At 29.0% G+C, this 15,627-nt stretch overlaps 1 protein-coding gene, 1 long non-coding RNA gene and 2 other non-coding genes across 5 annotated transcripts in view; 3 read left to right on the top strand and 1 right to left on the bottom strand.

Moving 5' to 3' along the window:
* The first annotated feature begins 106 nt into the window (after positions 1-106).
* The window catches only part of LOC109593944 (NAD(+) hydrolase sarm1), a 74,115-nt gene continuing 58,594 nt past the window's right edge, over positions 107-15,627 (top strand). Inside the window, exon 1 of one of the 2 annotated variants that reach the window (XM_049968239.1) lies at positions 107-328. In XM_049968239.1, the coding sequence (XP_049824196.1) occupies positions 272-328 (57 nt within the window). In that variant the 5' untranslated portion in view covers positions 107-271. Of the gene's footprint in view, positions 329-7,390; positions 7,713-15,627 lie in introns of those variants that run through there. The other variant, XM_049968238.1, reaches the window with a different exon arrangement.
* Positions 7,833-7,905, top strand: Trnam-cau (transfer RNA methionine (anticodon CAU)). The gene has a single exon. It is a non-coding gene; the product is annotated as a tRNA-Met (tRNA).
* Positions 8,085-8,157, top strand: Trnav-uac (transfer RNA valine (anticodon UAC)). The gene has a single exon. It is a non-coding gene; the product is annotated as a tRNA-Val (tRNA).
* LOC109607979 (uncharacterized) lies at positions 12,591-14,379 on the bottom strand. Its single transcript, XR_002192234.2, has 3 exons — positions 14,284-14,379; positions 13,101-13,239; positions 12,591-12,992 (listed from the first exon to the last, which is right to left on the bottom strand). It is a non-coding gene; the product is annotated as an uncharacterized LOC109607979 (long non-coding RNA).

Here is a 15,627-nt window from a genome sequence, read left to right on the forward strand (position 1 = left end):
AAATAACATTGTGAAAAGTCCTCGTAGCCGAGATGCGGCGTGGACGCGCGCCTGCGTCCCAAATATCCCGGTGCGAAACGCGAAAATCACACGCGACAATTCGAAATCGAACTTCGGGCGCACTTTACGCCATTTTTTTTTTTTCGAAAAATCGCCGCACGTCCATCGTTTATTTAATTATTTATTGTTTTATTTGGGAGTGTTCACGTGCGTGCGTAACGTGCATCGTTGTTTCGTTGTTTTGTGGCTGTGATGTGTCCGATTGTTTGTGATGGGTAACGTCCAACAATGTTTCTCCGCTCCGAAGTATAAGAACAAATCACTACCGGTGAGCCTTGTTTATTTTAGATATTATTTTAGCCATTTAACACGCGCACAATTGGAGTTTGATAGTAATTTTTGAGACGGTTATTTTGGGTGATGAAAGCATCACATAAGTTGGAAGGTTTTGTTTGTTTACAGTTAGCCTGTCACGACAAGGGAATTTATAAATGTAAATACCAATAATTTATTCACAACAATACAAACCATTGATGACCGTTTCAAGGTATTTACCATTTATATAAAAATCCAAACAATGCTTTTACAATAATAATTCGATTTCTACATACTTATATTATATCATATTAAACGTCTGCGTTTCACATTAACATAATGATTGCGGCTCGCAGAAAGATTTATAACAACAATTATCGCACTGATATTGGATTATTAACCTTGTAAACGTACAGAAAAATAAATAAATAAAGTGTATGTGATTTTTGTTGCGTCCAGACTTTCATAACGAGCCATCGATTCTCAATAAAACACCATGTGTGGTAATATCTAGGTTAAACAGTGAAACATTTCTAATTCTAAACTCTTCTTAAATAACACGAGCCAAACACGATTAGTGATATAATTATAATTATAATTCACTTGTTAACTACTTCTGATTAAAATATTATTCAAAATTATTTTAGAACTAGAAAGTTTAACATATTAAATGGGAGAATTAAACGGTGTCGCACAAAATATTAAATAGTTGACCTAATATAAAATTTAATGGCTCGTTATGGTAATTTTAAAATTGTGCAACCAAATTAACTAAAAAGGAAACGGCTAAAATTTTTCAATTTACCAAAATTACACAAGGAAAGATTTTGATTAATGTACCAGTGTAAAGTTCAAACTGATTTATTATCAATAAACCTAAAAAACATTAACATATTAATTAGCATTTTCACAATCAACAACTGTGATTTAACTTTAACGAAAAAATAATATGAAAAATGGCACCAACAAATGTAGTAAACTATTTTTTTATGTATGAATTACATAAATTTACATTTGTAATGGCTTTGCAGGTGAAAAATTTATGTTTGTATTGAGTTTGTGCGTTTCATAATTCAATGAAATTATGATAAATGACTGGAATAACAATTAAACATTTAATTTTATTACAACCGTGCGTCTCTAATCAGTGAAACAAGTATAAACCTTCAACCTTCGAAATTTAAAAATTATTACGTTTTGTATTTCATAATTGAATGGAACTGTGATAAATGTCATAAAAATTAATAAAAATAAAAAAATTGAATTATTGAACAATTAAACTTTAATTGTTATTACTACTTTTAATTTTATATAAAAGTTTTCTAATCAGAAAAAATATATAATATATTTATATGATAAATAACAGAAAAAAACATAAAATTGAATGATTAAAAACACACAATTTTTATTATATCAGTGAATTTTATGTAAGCTCTATAATTGGAAAACAAATATAAAGTTAATAAGCCTACTAAATTCAAAAATTATTATGTTGTTGAATTCCATAATTGAATGAAGTTATGATAAAGAACAGAAGAAACTAAAAAATCGAATTATTTAAACATTTAAAGATTAATTTTTATACTAACTATGGATTTTATATATAAAGCTCTCTAATTAGTTTCAGTTTTCTGAAAATTATTGAATTTTTGCATTTTATAATTGGAGGAAATTTTGATAAATTATTATTATTAAACAATTAAACATTAAGTTTTAGCTGTAACTGTAAATTTTATATAGAAAGTTCTCTCATTAGAAAAATAACAAAATTTTAACCTCCTAAATTGGGAAATAATTCAGTTTTTGCATTCCATAATTGAATAGAATTGTAATAAAAACAGAAAAAACTGTAAAATTGAATTATTAAACAATTCAATATTAATTCGTATTTTAACTATGAATTCTGTGAAAGCTCTTTAATTGGAAATCAAATATGAAGTTTCGAAAATTATTGTGTTTTTGTACTCCATAATTCAATGGAATTATGATAATTATCAGAAGAAATTATAAAACTGAAATTATAACACTATGTAGTATTGTAATTGTGAATTTCATGAAAGCATTCAAATCAGAAAATAAATATGAAGTTTCAGTCCTCAAAATTTGAAAATTATTGCATTCCACAATTGAATAATGATAACAAGAAACTATAAAAGTGAATTATTAAATAATTAAACATTAATTTTTATTGTAACAAGTATACACTCTGTAATCATAAAAAAAATATGAAGTATCTCTTTTCTGAATTCGAATATTAGGGAATTTTTGCATTCTATAAATGAAAAGAAACCATAACAGGGAATTATTAAATAGCTAAACATTAATTTTTATAGTAATTATGAATTTTAAGACAGGTCTTTAAGCAGAAAATAAATATGAAGTTTCGATCTCCTATATTCGAAGAATATTGAGTTTTTACATTCCTCAATTGAATGCAGTTGTGATAATTAATAGAAGTCTTCTAGTTTTTGAGTTACTAAGCAAGTAAACATTAATTTTTATTGTGACTGAATTTAATATAAAAAACTCTCTAGTCACAAAGCAAATATGAAGTATTAGTCTTCTAAATTCGAATAATATTGAGTTTTCGTGTTCTATAATTGAAATTGAATTATAATAAATAGTAAAAGAAAATATAATATGAAATTATTAAATAATTAAACATTAATTTTTATAGCAACTGTGAATTTTATGTAATCTCTCTAATCAGAAAACAAAATGAAGTTTTAGTCTTCGAAATTAGAAAATTATTGAATTTTTGCGTTCTATAACTAAAAAATTAAATTCCTATAGAATTAAACATTAATTTTTATTGCAAGTGTGAATGTTAGAAAGTACTCTAATCAGAAAACAAATATGAATTTTGAGACTTTTAAATTAAAAAAAATTAGTTTAGTTTTGGCATTCCATAATTGAATGAAATTATGGTAAATATCAGAAGAAACTATAAAATTGAAACAATTAAACATTAATTTTTATAGTAATTGTGAATTTTATGGGAGCCCTCTAATAAGAAAATAAATAAGTTTAAGTCTTCTATCTTCAAATATTATTGAGTTTTTGAGTTCTATAATTGAAAGAAACTAAAAAATTGTATTACTAAACAATTAAACATTAATTTTTATTGTGACTGTGAATTTAATATATAAAGCTCTATAATCACAAAGCAAATATGAAATATTAATTAAAACAACTAAACACTAATTTTTATTGTGATTATGATTTTAATATATATATAAAGTCTATAATCACGTCAGTATTAGTCTTTTAAATTCGAATAGTATTGAATTTTCCAGTTTTATAATTGTAAGGAATTATGATAAATAATAAAAGAAAGTATAATATTATCAAATATTAATTTTTATAACAACTGTAAATTTTATGTATGCTCTCTAATCAGAAAACAAATGTGTCGTCGAAATTAGAAAATTATTGAGTTTGTGCATTCTATAATTATAAAATCACTAAAGAATTAAATATTAATTTTAAGACTTAAATATCTATAAAGAAACTATAAAATTGAATTATTAAACAATTAAACATTATTTTGTATTGTAACTATGAATGTGTGAATGTGAATCTTATGAAAAATATTAAGTTTTGTACTCCATAATTGAAGGAGTTATGATAGATAGCAGAAAACTATTAAACTTTAATTTTTGTTGTAACTGTAAATTTTATATAGAAAGTTCCTTAATCAGGAAAGAAATATAAATTTTCAGCTTTCTAAATTTAAAAATTATTGGGTTTTAGCATCCTATAATTGAATGGACTTATGAAAAATAAAAGAAATTATAAAATTAAATTATTAAACAGTTAAACATTAAGTTTAAAATTAATTTCTATTGTTACTGAAGCAAGTTCTCTAATCACAAATATATATAACATATTATATAAGTATAAAGTTTCAGCCTTCGCATTTCGAGAATTATTGGGTTTTGAATTTCATAATTTAATTATTAAACAATTAAATTAATTTTATTACAACCATGAATTTTATACAGAAATAAAAATATCAATTTTCAGCCTTCGAAATTCGGAAACACACAAATTAATATGAAAAATTCACACGCCTCATAATGCGAAGTTTGAGGTTGGTGATGATTTATTGTATGCAATAAATTAACCTGTGTAATTAACTCTCAGCAGGTGCGCACATTATCTTCTTCATGCAGCCTTGCAGATCCCAATAACAAATCGATAAGAACAAAATTGGGTAAATTATTCAAAATTACGTAATTAATAAGTTGTGTGCTATTTTAACACCGTGATGATTCTGTAAATTTGTGCAGTCACTGATACGTACTTGGTTCTAAAATTAGTTTTTAATAATAATAACCTGTTTGATTTGTTTGTGTCGGGGAGCAAAATAACTATTTATCTACCATTGAATTTTTTATGTATAAACAGGACAAGGTGACGTTTGAAAATACTTTTCGTGTGAATTTTCGAATATTTTATTAGGTGTCATCAAAAATAGTCTGTGATGTAAATCAACACGAAGACTGCCAAAATTAACAAATATATTTTCGTGCGAATCGACGGCGTTCAATTAATAACTTGAGGGGCTAATTAGCTGTTACTGTGCAAGAATTCACGTAAATAAACAGATGTAACAAACGTTATTATAAACAATTTTTCAGTTGAGTGCTCCCATAAAACTGCCATATGTCTACTATTCAACATTTAACAAGCCGGAAAGTTTACGTCGATAATTCGACATGATTAATTTAATCGTTTGGGTCTAATTTAATTTCTGTCCCAAATCAAAAATTAGCGAAGGTCACGGCCCAGACATTCGATAAGTTTTAAAATAACAAAACTTAAAAGGCGAACCTTGAATTTCCGAAATTACCCCGTCATTTAACAACTAAAGTTAATTTATTTGGTTGCCCACGAGGAAATATTTATTTGCTTTTCAATTCCGCCGGTCCGTACCCCGAAAATAATAAATTATGGCCATCCTGCCGAAATTGCCCAACGGGACCACGCAGAAATACCGAAATAATAATTGAGGCGGGCGCGTGCTAATGCCGTACAACAGACGTTAAACAGAAGCCACCCACTCGATATGTTTAAGTTATTTTCAGAGCACAAATTGATTTTAGACAAGAGGTCAGTGTTTTAAAGACTTTAATAAAATTTGACGACCAAAATCGATCGCCCACATGAATTTATTACTAGATTAATTTCAGTCGACTCTTCAAACTATAAGAGCAACAACAGTTTCAGTGAACGACTAGTTTGTCCCATTTAATAATTATTATTAATTTCATAAACCATTAATCCTAATCTACGATAATAGTTTTACAACTGATTTTGTTTAATCAAAAATATGATTTTGTGGGAATAATTTGAACAAATTTGAAATCTACTGAAACAATAGTTTAAAAACTGACTTTAGTTACTAAAAGGCACTATTTTTCGTGACAAATTTGACTCATGTAACAATTATTGTTATTTATATAACGTGAAGAATTGTGTTTCAAATGATTCGTTCTATAATTCAATTTACTAAAACAATAGTTTAAGATCTGTTTTTGGTCAATAAAAGTTTGTGTCTGTGTGACTCCTTTAACAATTATTATCAATTACATAAAGTAGAGTATTTCAAAATATGATTCGTTCTACTACACAATTTAATAAAACAGTTCAAAAAATTATTTTGGCAAATAAAAGGCATCATTTTCTGTAAACGACTAATCTGACTCATTTAATAATTGTTGTTGATTACATAAAGTGGAGTATTTCAAAATATGATTCGTTCTACAACTTTGTTTGCTAAAACAATAGTTTAAGAACTGATTGTGGTTAACAAAATGCACAATTATCTGTGAATAGTTAGTTTGAGTCATTTAACAATTATTATTAATGACAGAGTGTTTCAAAATAATATTCGTTCTACTACTCAATTTACTAAAACAATTGTTCAAGAAATTATTTTGGCAAATAAAAGGCATCATTTATTGTAAACAACTAATCTGACTCATTTAATAATTATTAATACATAAAATATGATTGGTTCTAACACCCAGTCTATTAAAACTATAATTTAATAATTGTGTGGTTAGTAAAAGGCGCCATTTTTACTGAACAACTAATTTGTCTCATTAAATAATTATTACCATTTACATAAAGAAAAGTATTTCAAAATTGATTCGTTCTATTACTCAATGTACTAAAATAAAATATTTTTGAATATGTTAAATAATACAAATAAACTAACCTGGTATGATACATTTAATAATTATTAATATAATAAAATGAAGAATGATTCATCATTGGCATTAAAATAATCACTTTAAACTTTTTTCTTTAATTTCCAACGGTTCTGTGAGTCATAACTCGACAAAGATGATTAAGATTCAGTTCGGTTGCTGATTTTAAATTTAGATAATAAAAAGGTGTGTATGTGGTTGATTTAAAATTCCTAGAAACAATTGTTTTTATTCGGTACATATACTTTATATGTATTATTCATTGATCAAAAAGATGATTTTCGACTGTTGTTTGGAACAAGGTTCAAAAACATTTCAATGTATTTATTATATTTTGCATGTTTATTTCACACATTACTAGGCGATCATAAATTAACACTTACGGGAATTTATTTCCATTTTAATTAGATACAGAGATGACGCAATGATGTTATTTACCTTATAATATTTACTTATAAGATATGAAAGAGTAAATATTAATTCTCATTCTCAAGTACTACAAGTGTTCTAATTATTAAATATCAAATGATAATTATTAAAAATGGCGAATGCGCAGGTGATACCTACCCCATTTATTTCTGGAGGTATGTTCCTGTGTATATTATATTCGTAATAGAGTAAAAAAACAAAAATTTACATAAAGAAATATAATTTTATTATCCCTGTTAAATCCACAATATTCGTGCCAAGTTGAAAATAAATGATTTCGAGCTTTTTAAACTATGCAACCCAAATTACACTGTACATTATGTAGTTAAAAAGTTTCCACACACTAAAAGTAAGGCCTGAATGGTGAAAGTAACGGCAGATGTCTCCAGGTGATTTTCGAGGTCCGCGTACTGTAGTCACGATTGCGGCCCGATCCCGAAAAGTTTGTAAATAAAACGACCTCAACAGGACGAGGCGCAAAAGTGACCCGTAATGTGACCGTTACGGAAGAACGTCCCAAAATAAAAAAAATAAAATAAAATATATTCGAAACGAACGAAATATCGGCAAGCGTCTGCAACACTGCCTCGAATTAAAAATAGATGGTATATGTAATTAGTGCGATGTTTTAATTATGAGAACCGGATAAAAAATTCGTAATTCGAGGCGGAACGGGAGAACGCGATGGAGGAGTTGGCGGTGCCGGAAAGGCAAAAGAGGAGAAACCGAAATCCCGACTTGAAATTGAAGGTAGGTCAGATTGTTTTGTTACCGTGTTACTTTCGTAACGGGAATGGGTTATAAGCGGTTCGGTTAGTCAGTAACAACAGGTATTTGTTGGCACTCGATTCCGGACCTATTTTAACAACTGCCTCGGTAGCGCAGTAGGCAGCGCGTAAGTCTCATAATCTTAAGGTCGTGAGTTCGATCCTCACCCGGGGCATTACTTTTTAAATTTTATTTACTTATCCAAACCTTTTTATTTCTTATTATTAAAATATTAAAGATGATTATGGCATAGGATGAAACAAACTAACGTTAAAGCTTATAACGTTCGTTTGTTTTACAGATTAAAATATAGGATACATTGAAAATCCTCTAAAGAATAATCTCTGGTAAGTTGGTTCCGTAGTGTAGCGGTTATCACGTCTGCTTTACACGCAGAAGGTCCCCGGTTCGATCCCGGGCGGAACCACAGAAAACTTTTTACCTTCAAGATTTTTAAATCAAATTTTCTTTAGAAAACATTAAAACAAAACTTTTGTAATAAATTATACATATTTATTATGATATATATACATAAATTTGTTACATCAAATTTAAAAAATTGCAATTTCAATACCACATTTACATCAACTACAGTAGGAAGTAGATTAACAGATAACAATGATGATTTTCATGAAATTTTTGTATTTTACTTCAAATTCCCCTTTTCTAAAAAAAGAAAAATTTTAGGAAAAGTACAATAATTTAATGAAAATCACCTTTGTATCTATTACTCTAAATCCAAGCATTTCGTTTATTGAAACAAAAAATTTTCAAAATTTAACAGGATTTAACAAATTTAACCATTTTATCACCCCTAATTTTATGTATTTGCTATGTTAATAACTTTTAATTTAAGTAGATGCATCCGACAAACCAAAGTCTTGTCCGCAATTCCCATGCGTTCAAGTCTACCACAATCAGTTGTGATTATTGTAGACACTGAAAACATGAGAATTACAAACAAAGAATTTGGAATACCGGACACCCTTTCCGTCCAAAACTAAATGAATTTCTAATAAAATTTGAAGAGCAGAAACTTGGGTTTCAAAAAAAAATGTAATACATCCGACAAACCAAAGTCTTGTCCGCAATTCCCATGCGTTCAAGTCTACCACAATCAGTTGTGATTATTGTAGACACTGAAAACATGAGAATTACAAACAAAGAATTTGGAATACCGGATACCCTTTTCGTCCAAAATTAAATACAAAATTTGTTAAAATTTATAATGTCAAAAATTAACCACCAAAAATGTAAAGCAACTTTTAATTTAGCTAGATATATCCGACAAACCAAAGTCTTGTCCGCAATTCCCATGCGTTCAAATCTACCATAATCAGTTGGGATTACTATACACAATGAAAACATGAGAATTACAAACAAAGACTTTGGAATACCGGACACTCTTTTCGACCAAAACTAAACGAAGAATTAGTGATGAAAATTGTGGAGCCGAAACTTAGGTTTCAAAAAATGTAAAGCAACTTTTAATTTAATTTAGCTAGATGCATCCGACAAACCAAAGTCTTGTCTGCAATTCCCACGCGTTCAAATCTACCATAATCAGTTGGGATTACTATACACAATGAAAACATGAGAATTACAAACAAAGACTTTGGAATACCGGACACTCTTTTCGACCAAAACTAAACGAAGAATTACTGATGAAAATTGTGGAGCCGAAACTGAGGTTTCAAAAAATGTATAGCAACTTTTAACTTAGCTAGATGTATCCGACAAACCAAAGTCTTGTCCGCAATTCCCATGCGTTCAAATCTACCATAATCAGTTGGGATTACTATACACAATGAAAACATGAGAATTACAAACAAAGACTTTGGAATACCGGACACTCTTTTCGACCAAAACTAAACGAAGAATTACTGATGAAAATTGTGGAGCCGAAACTGAGGTTTCAAAAAATGTAAAGCAACTTTTAATTTAATTTAGCTAGATGTATCCGACAAACCAAAGTCTTGTCCGCAATTCCCATGCGTTCAAATCTACCACAATCAGTTGAGATTGTTGTAGACCATGAAAACATGAGAATTACAAACAAAGACTTTGGAATACCGGACACTCTTTTCGACCAAAACTAAACGAAGAATTACTGATGAAAATTGTGGAGCCGAAACTTAGGTTTCAAAAAATGTAAAGCAACTTTTAATTTAATTTAGCTAGATGTATCCGACAAACCAAAGTCTTGTCCGCAATTCCCATGCGTTCAAATCTACCACAATCAGTTGAGATTGTTGTAGACCATGAAAACATGAGAATTACAAACAAAGACTTTGGAATACCGGACACTCTTTTCGACCAAAACTAAACGAAGAATTACTGATGAAAATTGTGGAGCCGAAACTTAGGTTTCAAAAAATGTAAAGCAACTTTTAATTTAATTTAGCTAGATGCATCCGACAAACCAAAGTCTTGTCCGCAATTCCCATGCGTTCAAATCTACCACAATCCGTTAAGATTATTGTAGACAATGAAAACATGAGAATTACAAACAAAGAATTTGGAATACCGGATACCCTTTTCGTTCAATATTAAATATAAAAGTTGTGTTAAAATTTCTAATGCCAAAAGATTAGCCTCCACAAAAATGTAAAGCAACTTCTAATTTGTCTAGATGCATCCGACAAACCAAAGTCTTGTCCGCAATTCCCATGCGTTCAAATCTACCACAATCAGTTGAGATTGTTGTAGACAATGAAAACATGAGATTTACAAAGAATTTGGTATACCGGACACCCTTTTCGTCCAACATTAAATGTAGATTGTAAAAATTTATAATGCCAAAAATTACCCATCACAAAAATGTAAAGCAACTTGTAATTTAGCTAGATGCATCCGGCAAACCAAAGTCTTGTCCGCAATTCCCATGCGTTCATGTCTACCACAATCCGTTAAGATTATTGTAGACAATGAAAACATGAGAATTACAAACAAAGAATTTGGAATACCGGATACCCTTTTCGTTCAATATTAAATATAAAAGTTGTGTTAAAATTTCTAATGCCAAAAGATTAGCCTCCACAAAAATGTAAAGCAACTTCTAATTTGTCTAGATGCATCCGACAAACCAAAGTCTTGTCCGCAATTCTCATGCGTTCAAGTCTACCACAATTTATTAAGATTATGGTAGACAATGAAAACATGAGAATTACAAACAAAGAATTTGGGATACCCGATACTCTTTGTTCAATATTAAATAAAAAATTTTAGTCAAAATTTATAATGCCAAAAGATTAGCCTCCACAAAAATGTAAAGCAACTTCTAATTTGTCCCGATGCATCCAACAAACCACAATCTATTAAGATTATTGTAGACAATGAAAACATGAGAATTACACAAACAAAGAATTTGGGATACCGAATACCCTTTTCGTCCAATATTAAATATAAAAGTTGTGTTAAAATTTCTAATGCCAAAAGATTAGCCTCCACAAAAATGTAAAGCAACTTCTGATTTGTCCCGATGCATCCAACAAACCACAATCTATTAAGATTATTGTAGACAATGAAAACATGAGAATTACACAAACAAAGAATTTGGGATACCGAATACCCTTTTCGTCCAATATTAAATATAAAATTCTTGTTAAAATTTATAATGCCAAAAATTAGCCACCACAAAAACGTAAAGCAACTTGTAATTTAGCTAGATGCATCCGACAAACCAAAGTCTTGTCCGCAATTCCCATGCGTTCAAATCTACCACAATCCGTTAAGATTATTGTAGACAATGAAAACATGAGAATTACAAACAAAGAATTTGGAATACCGGAGACCCTTTTCGTTTAATATTAAATATAAAATTTAATAAAATTTGTAATGCCAAAAGATTAGCCTCCACAAAAATGTAAAGTAACTTCTAATTGTCTAGATGCATCCGACAAACCAAAATCTCGTCTGCAATTCCCATGCGTTCAAGTCTACCACAATCCGTTAAGATTGTTGTAGACAATGAAAACATGAGAATTACAAACAAAGAATTTGGAATACCGGAGACCCTTTTCGTTTAATATTAAATGTAAAATTTAATAAAATTTGTAATGCCAAAAGATTAGCCTCCACAAAAATGTAAAGTAACTTCTAATTTGTCTAGATGCATCCGACAAACCAAAATCTCGTCTGCAATTCCCATGCGTTCAAGTCTACCGCAATCCATTAAGATTGTTGTAGACAATGAAAACATGAGAATTACAAACAAAGAATTTGGTATACCGGACACCCTTTTCGTCCAACATTAAATGAAGATTGTAAAAATTTATAATGCCAAAAATTACCCACCACAAAAATGTAAAGCAACTTGTAATTTAGCTAGATGTATCCGACAAACCAAAGTCTTGTCCGTAATTCCCATGCGTTCAAATCTATCACAATCCATTAAGATTATTGTAGACAATGAAAACATGAGAATTACAAACAAAGAATTTGGTATACAGGACACCCTTTTCGTCCAACATTAAATGAAGATTGTTAAAATTTATAATGCCAAAAATTAGCCACCACAAAAAATGTAAAGCAACTTGTAATTTAGCTAGATATATCCGACAAACCAAAGTCTTGTTCGCAATTCCCATGCATTCAAATCAACCACAATCCATTAAGATTATTGTTGACAATGAAAACATGAGAATTACAAACAAAGAATTCGGAATACCGGACACCCTTTTCATCCAAAATTAAATACAAAATTTGATAAAATTTATAATGTCAAAAATTAGCCACCAAATATGTAAAGCAACTTTAATTTAGCTAGATGTATCCGACAAACCAAAGTCTTGTCCGCAATTCCCATGCGTTCAAGTCTACCACAATCAGTTGTGATTATTGTAGACACTGAAAACATGAGAATTACAAACAAAGAATTTGGAATACCGGACACCCTTCTGATCCAACATTAAATTGAATTCCCGTTAAATTTTGAAAAAATGTTGCTATGTTAAAAATGTAATAGTATGCAGAAGAATTAAGAATAGCATTAAAAATATTACTATTACATATTCAAAAATGTTATTAAACGGTAGTTGATGTAAAAATAATTGAATTTTTTTTTGAATATTAGAGTACCTATTTTCAATTTAGATCAACCGAATTTGCCGATCAACGTCAACGGAATTCCCATTCTTGAAAGCTTTTGGATGAATGTCGAGTTTCTTAGCTTTTGAATTATCCTTAACTCACACATCGAAGAGTAAATTTTGACCATGTCAATGCTGATCGTTCAACAATGTCCTTGTTGCTGTTGCTTTGCTGTAAAAAAATGTTTCAATTAATATTTATTCAATCAAATCTATATTTCTACATATTATAATTTTACTACATCACTAAGGAAACATTTTAAAATTCTATGCTACTTACCGAAAAGTATTCATGTTTTAAATTCACTTGTAAGTTTGTTCTTTGAGTTGTAACTTCATCAGCAAAAAATTTTGGTAAATGCTGATGTGGATCCTTCGACGACTTGTCAGCCACTAATCTGCTGCTGTTCTTTCTGCTTCTACAAAAGTGTTACTTGATGTTACTATGGATATAAACTATTTTACTATAGTTACCATAAACAAACTATAAAATTAGGACATCTAGATATCTATGAAAATCAAAGCCTTCTTTCTCAAGGTATTAAATTTTTTTAAATTTAAATTGAGAAGGAAATACGAGTATTAAAAATGAACTTAGAAACGTAATTACAAATGCATATTATAATATTTGTGAAAATTTTATGATTACCAAAATTGTTTAATTTCTAAATATAAAAGCGATTATGTAAACTCATCAATTAAATCTGTGTTAAATCTTGGGTAGACTGTTATTTCTGTTATAATAATATGTAGAATTGGTTAGATATGTATTTACTAATAATTGTATATGAAACTAAAATGTGAGGACATCTACATTACTACATGTGCGATTTTAAAACTTCATTACTACTCACCGAAATGTATTGAATTGTATTGAATCACATTATGCATGTAAAATAGTTCAGAAGTTAACTAAATTTTGACTAGTACTGATGCGGTTCGTTCGACTATTTATGAGCCACTGTTCTGCTATTATTTCTGCTTATACAAAAATGTTATTTAATGTTACTATAGTTACCGACTATTTCACTATAGTTACAATAAACAAAAAATAAAATTATGGCACATCTCGGATATCTATGAAAATCAGAGCCTCCTTCACAATGGTCATGAATTTAAGTATTATAAATTTTAGAAACCCTAAAAAATGTTTATTATATGAAAGCATTTATTTTAATATTACTTTGATATGTGTGAAAACTTAATTCCTACTCACTGGGCTGTATTCAAAACCGATTAATCTCGGATATTTTTAAAAGTGAGACTTACTTTTATTACCGTTTATTTAATATGCAAAATATGTACATATTTTAATACGTAAAGAATTGGTTAGATGCCTATTATTAAATACTAGTAATTAATCAATTATTATTAAATAATTGATTAATTACTAGTAATTGAAATTTATTTCCCAATACTAAAGTATCTACTCATCTACATTAAAAAATGTTATTAATACTCACCGAAATGTATGCAAGACGTCTTCATTGAAGATTTAAGTTCACTTATAAGTTTGTTCTTCGAGTTGTAACTTCCACATCAGGGAGTAAATGTTGCTTGTTCGGCTACTTTCTAGCTACTGTTCTGCTATGATTCTTTTTGCTACTACATAAATGTTATTTTATATATTACCATAGCTACTAGCTACTTTGCTATAGTTACAATAAACAAACAATTAAGTTATGCTACATCTCGGATATCTATGAAAGTCAGAGCCCCCTTACACAAAGTTTTCAATTTTTTAATATTAAATTGAGTTCGTAACTACAGAAACGTTTTGCGCATTAAAATATTTTAAGTAAGAAAGTTAACAAACTAATCCGTAATTATGAATTTATAAACAACAAACAATTTATACAATGCGTGATGATCTGTTTTTATTGCTACTTATAAGCTTTTACTTCAAAATGTAATTTCGACGTCAGATAATAATGTTTGTCATTTATAAAATATTATTATTAAGCATGTTTAATTGCTTCATGTAATTCATCTTTCGTGGTACAAAAAAATCATATTTCACTTCTATGAATCGATTCATTTTTATCGGTCAAATGTATCGGCGGTCATAAACTGGCTTTATCTTCGTTTTGCGAATTGTCAACAGTGGTTTCCTCAAAGTTTTATTCCTTGAACGCGATACGTGCTTTTCGTATATGGACACAAACGTCTCGAGCCGGGCAATAAAATTATATGCTAACTGTATTTTGAGCGAAAAATACGTTTTGCATATATACAATGAGTTTGTTGCTTTTTATGATCAACACGAAATGGGTGTGCTTTAGCGAAATTCTATTTCCGAATTAGTTCAGTTCATTATCCTAATTAATACATACCATCAAATTTATTTAGTAGTGGTTTATTGTGCGAAACACGCGAAAAGTTTGAAATAAGTAGTGCAACACTCTGTAGATTTGCACTTAAGGAAAGTAAACAAATAATAAACAAAACGGAGACTGCAGTTAAAAATTTACGACGTTGTAAAGTTCGTTATCTGTTCGGTTTTATGTTGAAACGCCTTAGTTTTGTATTAATATACAGGGAGTGTCATAAGTTTGTAACAACAACTTTGTATTTCAGTAAATGTTCATATTCATAACCTTTCAACAATCATTTTATGTTAATCAATCAGTACAATACTATAAATTATAATAAATAAAATGTGTTTGATTGACACACACTTTATACAAGTAATAAGGTTAATAAATCTCGTTTTGACGCAATTAACAGTCCCATTATTGATTTTATTTAAAAAATATTTCCTCGACCAAATTAAAATTCCCCGCAGCAGGAAATATCATAAACATATG

The sequence above is a fragment of the Aethina tumida genome, chromosome 5 (assembly GCF_024364675.1).
Source record: "Aethina tumida isolate Nest 87 chromosome 5, icAetTumi1.1, whole genome shotgun sequence".
NCBI classification, from domain to species: Eukaryota; Metazoa; Arthropoda; class Insecta; order Coleoptera; family Nitidulidae; genus Aethina; species Aethina tumida.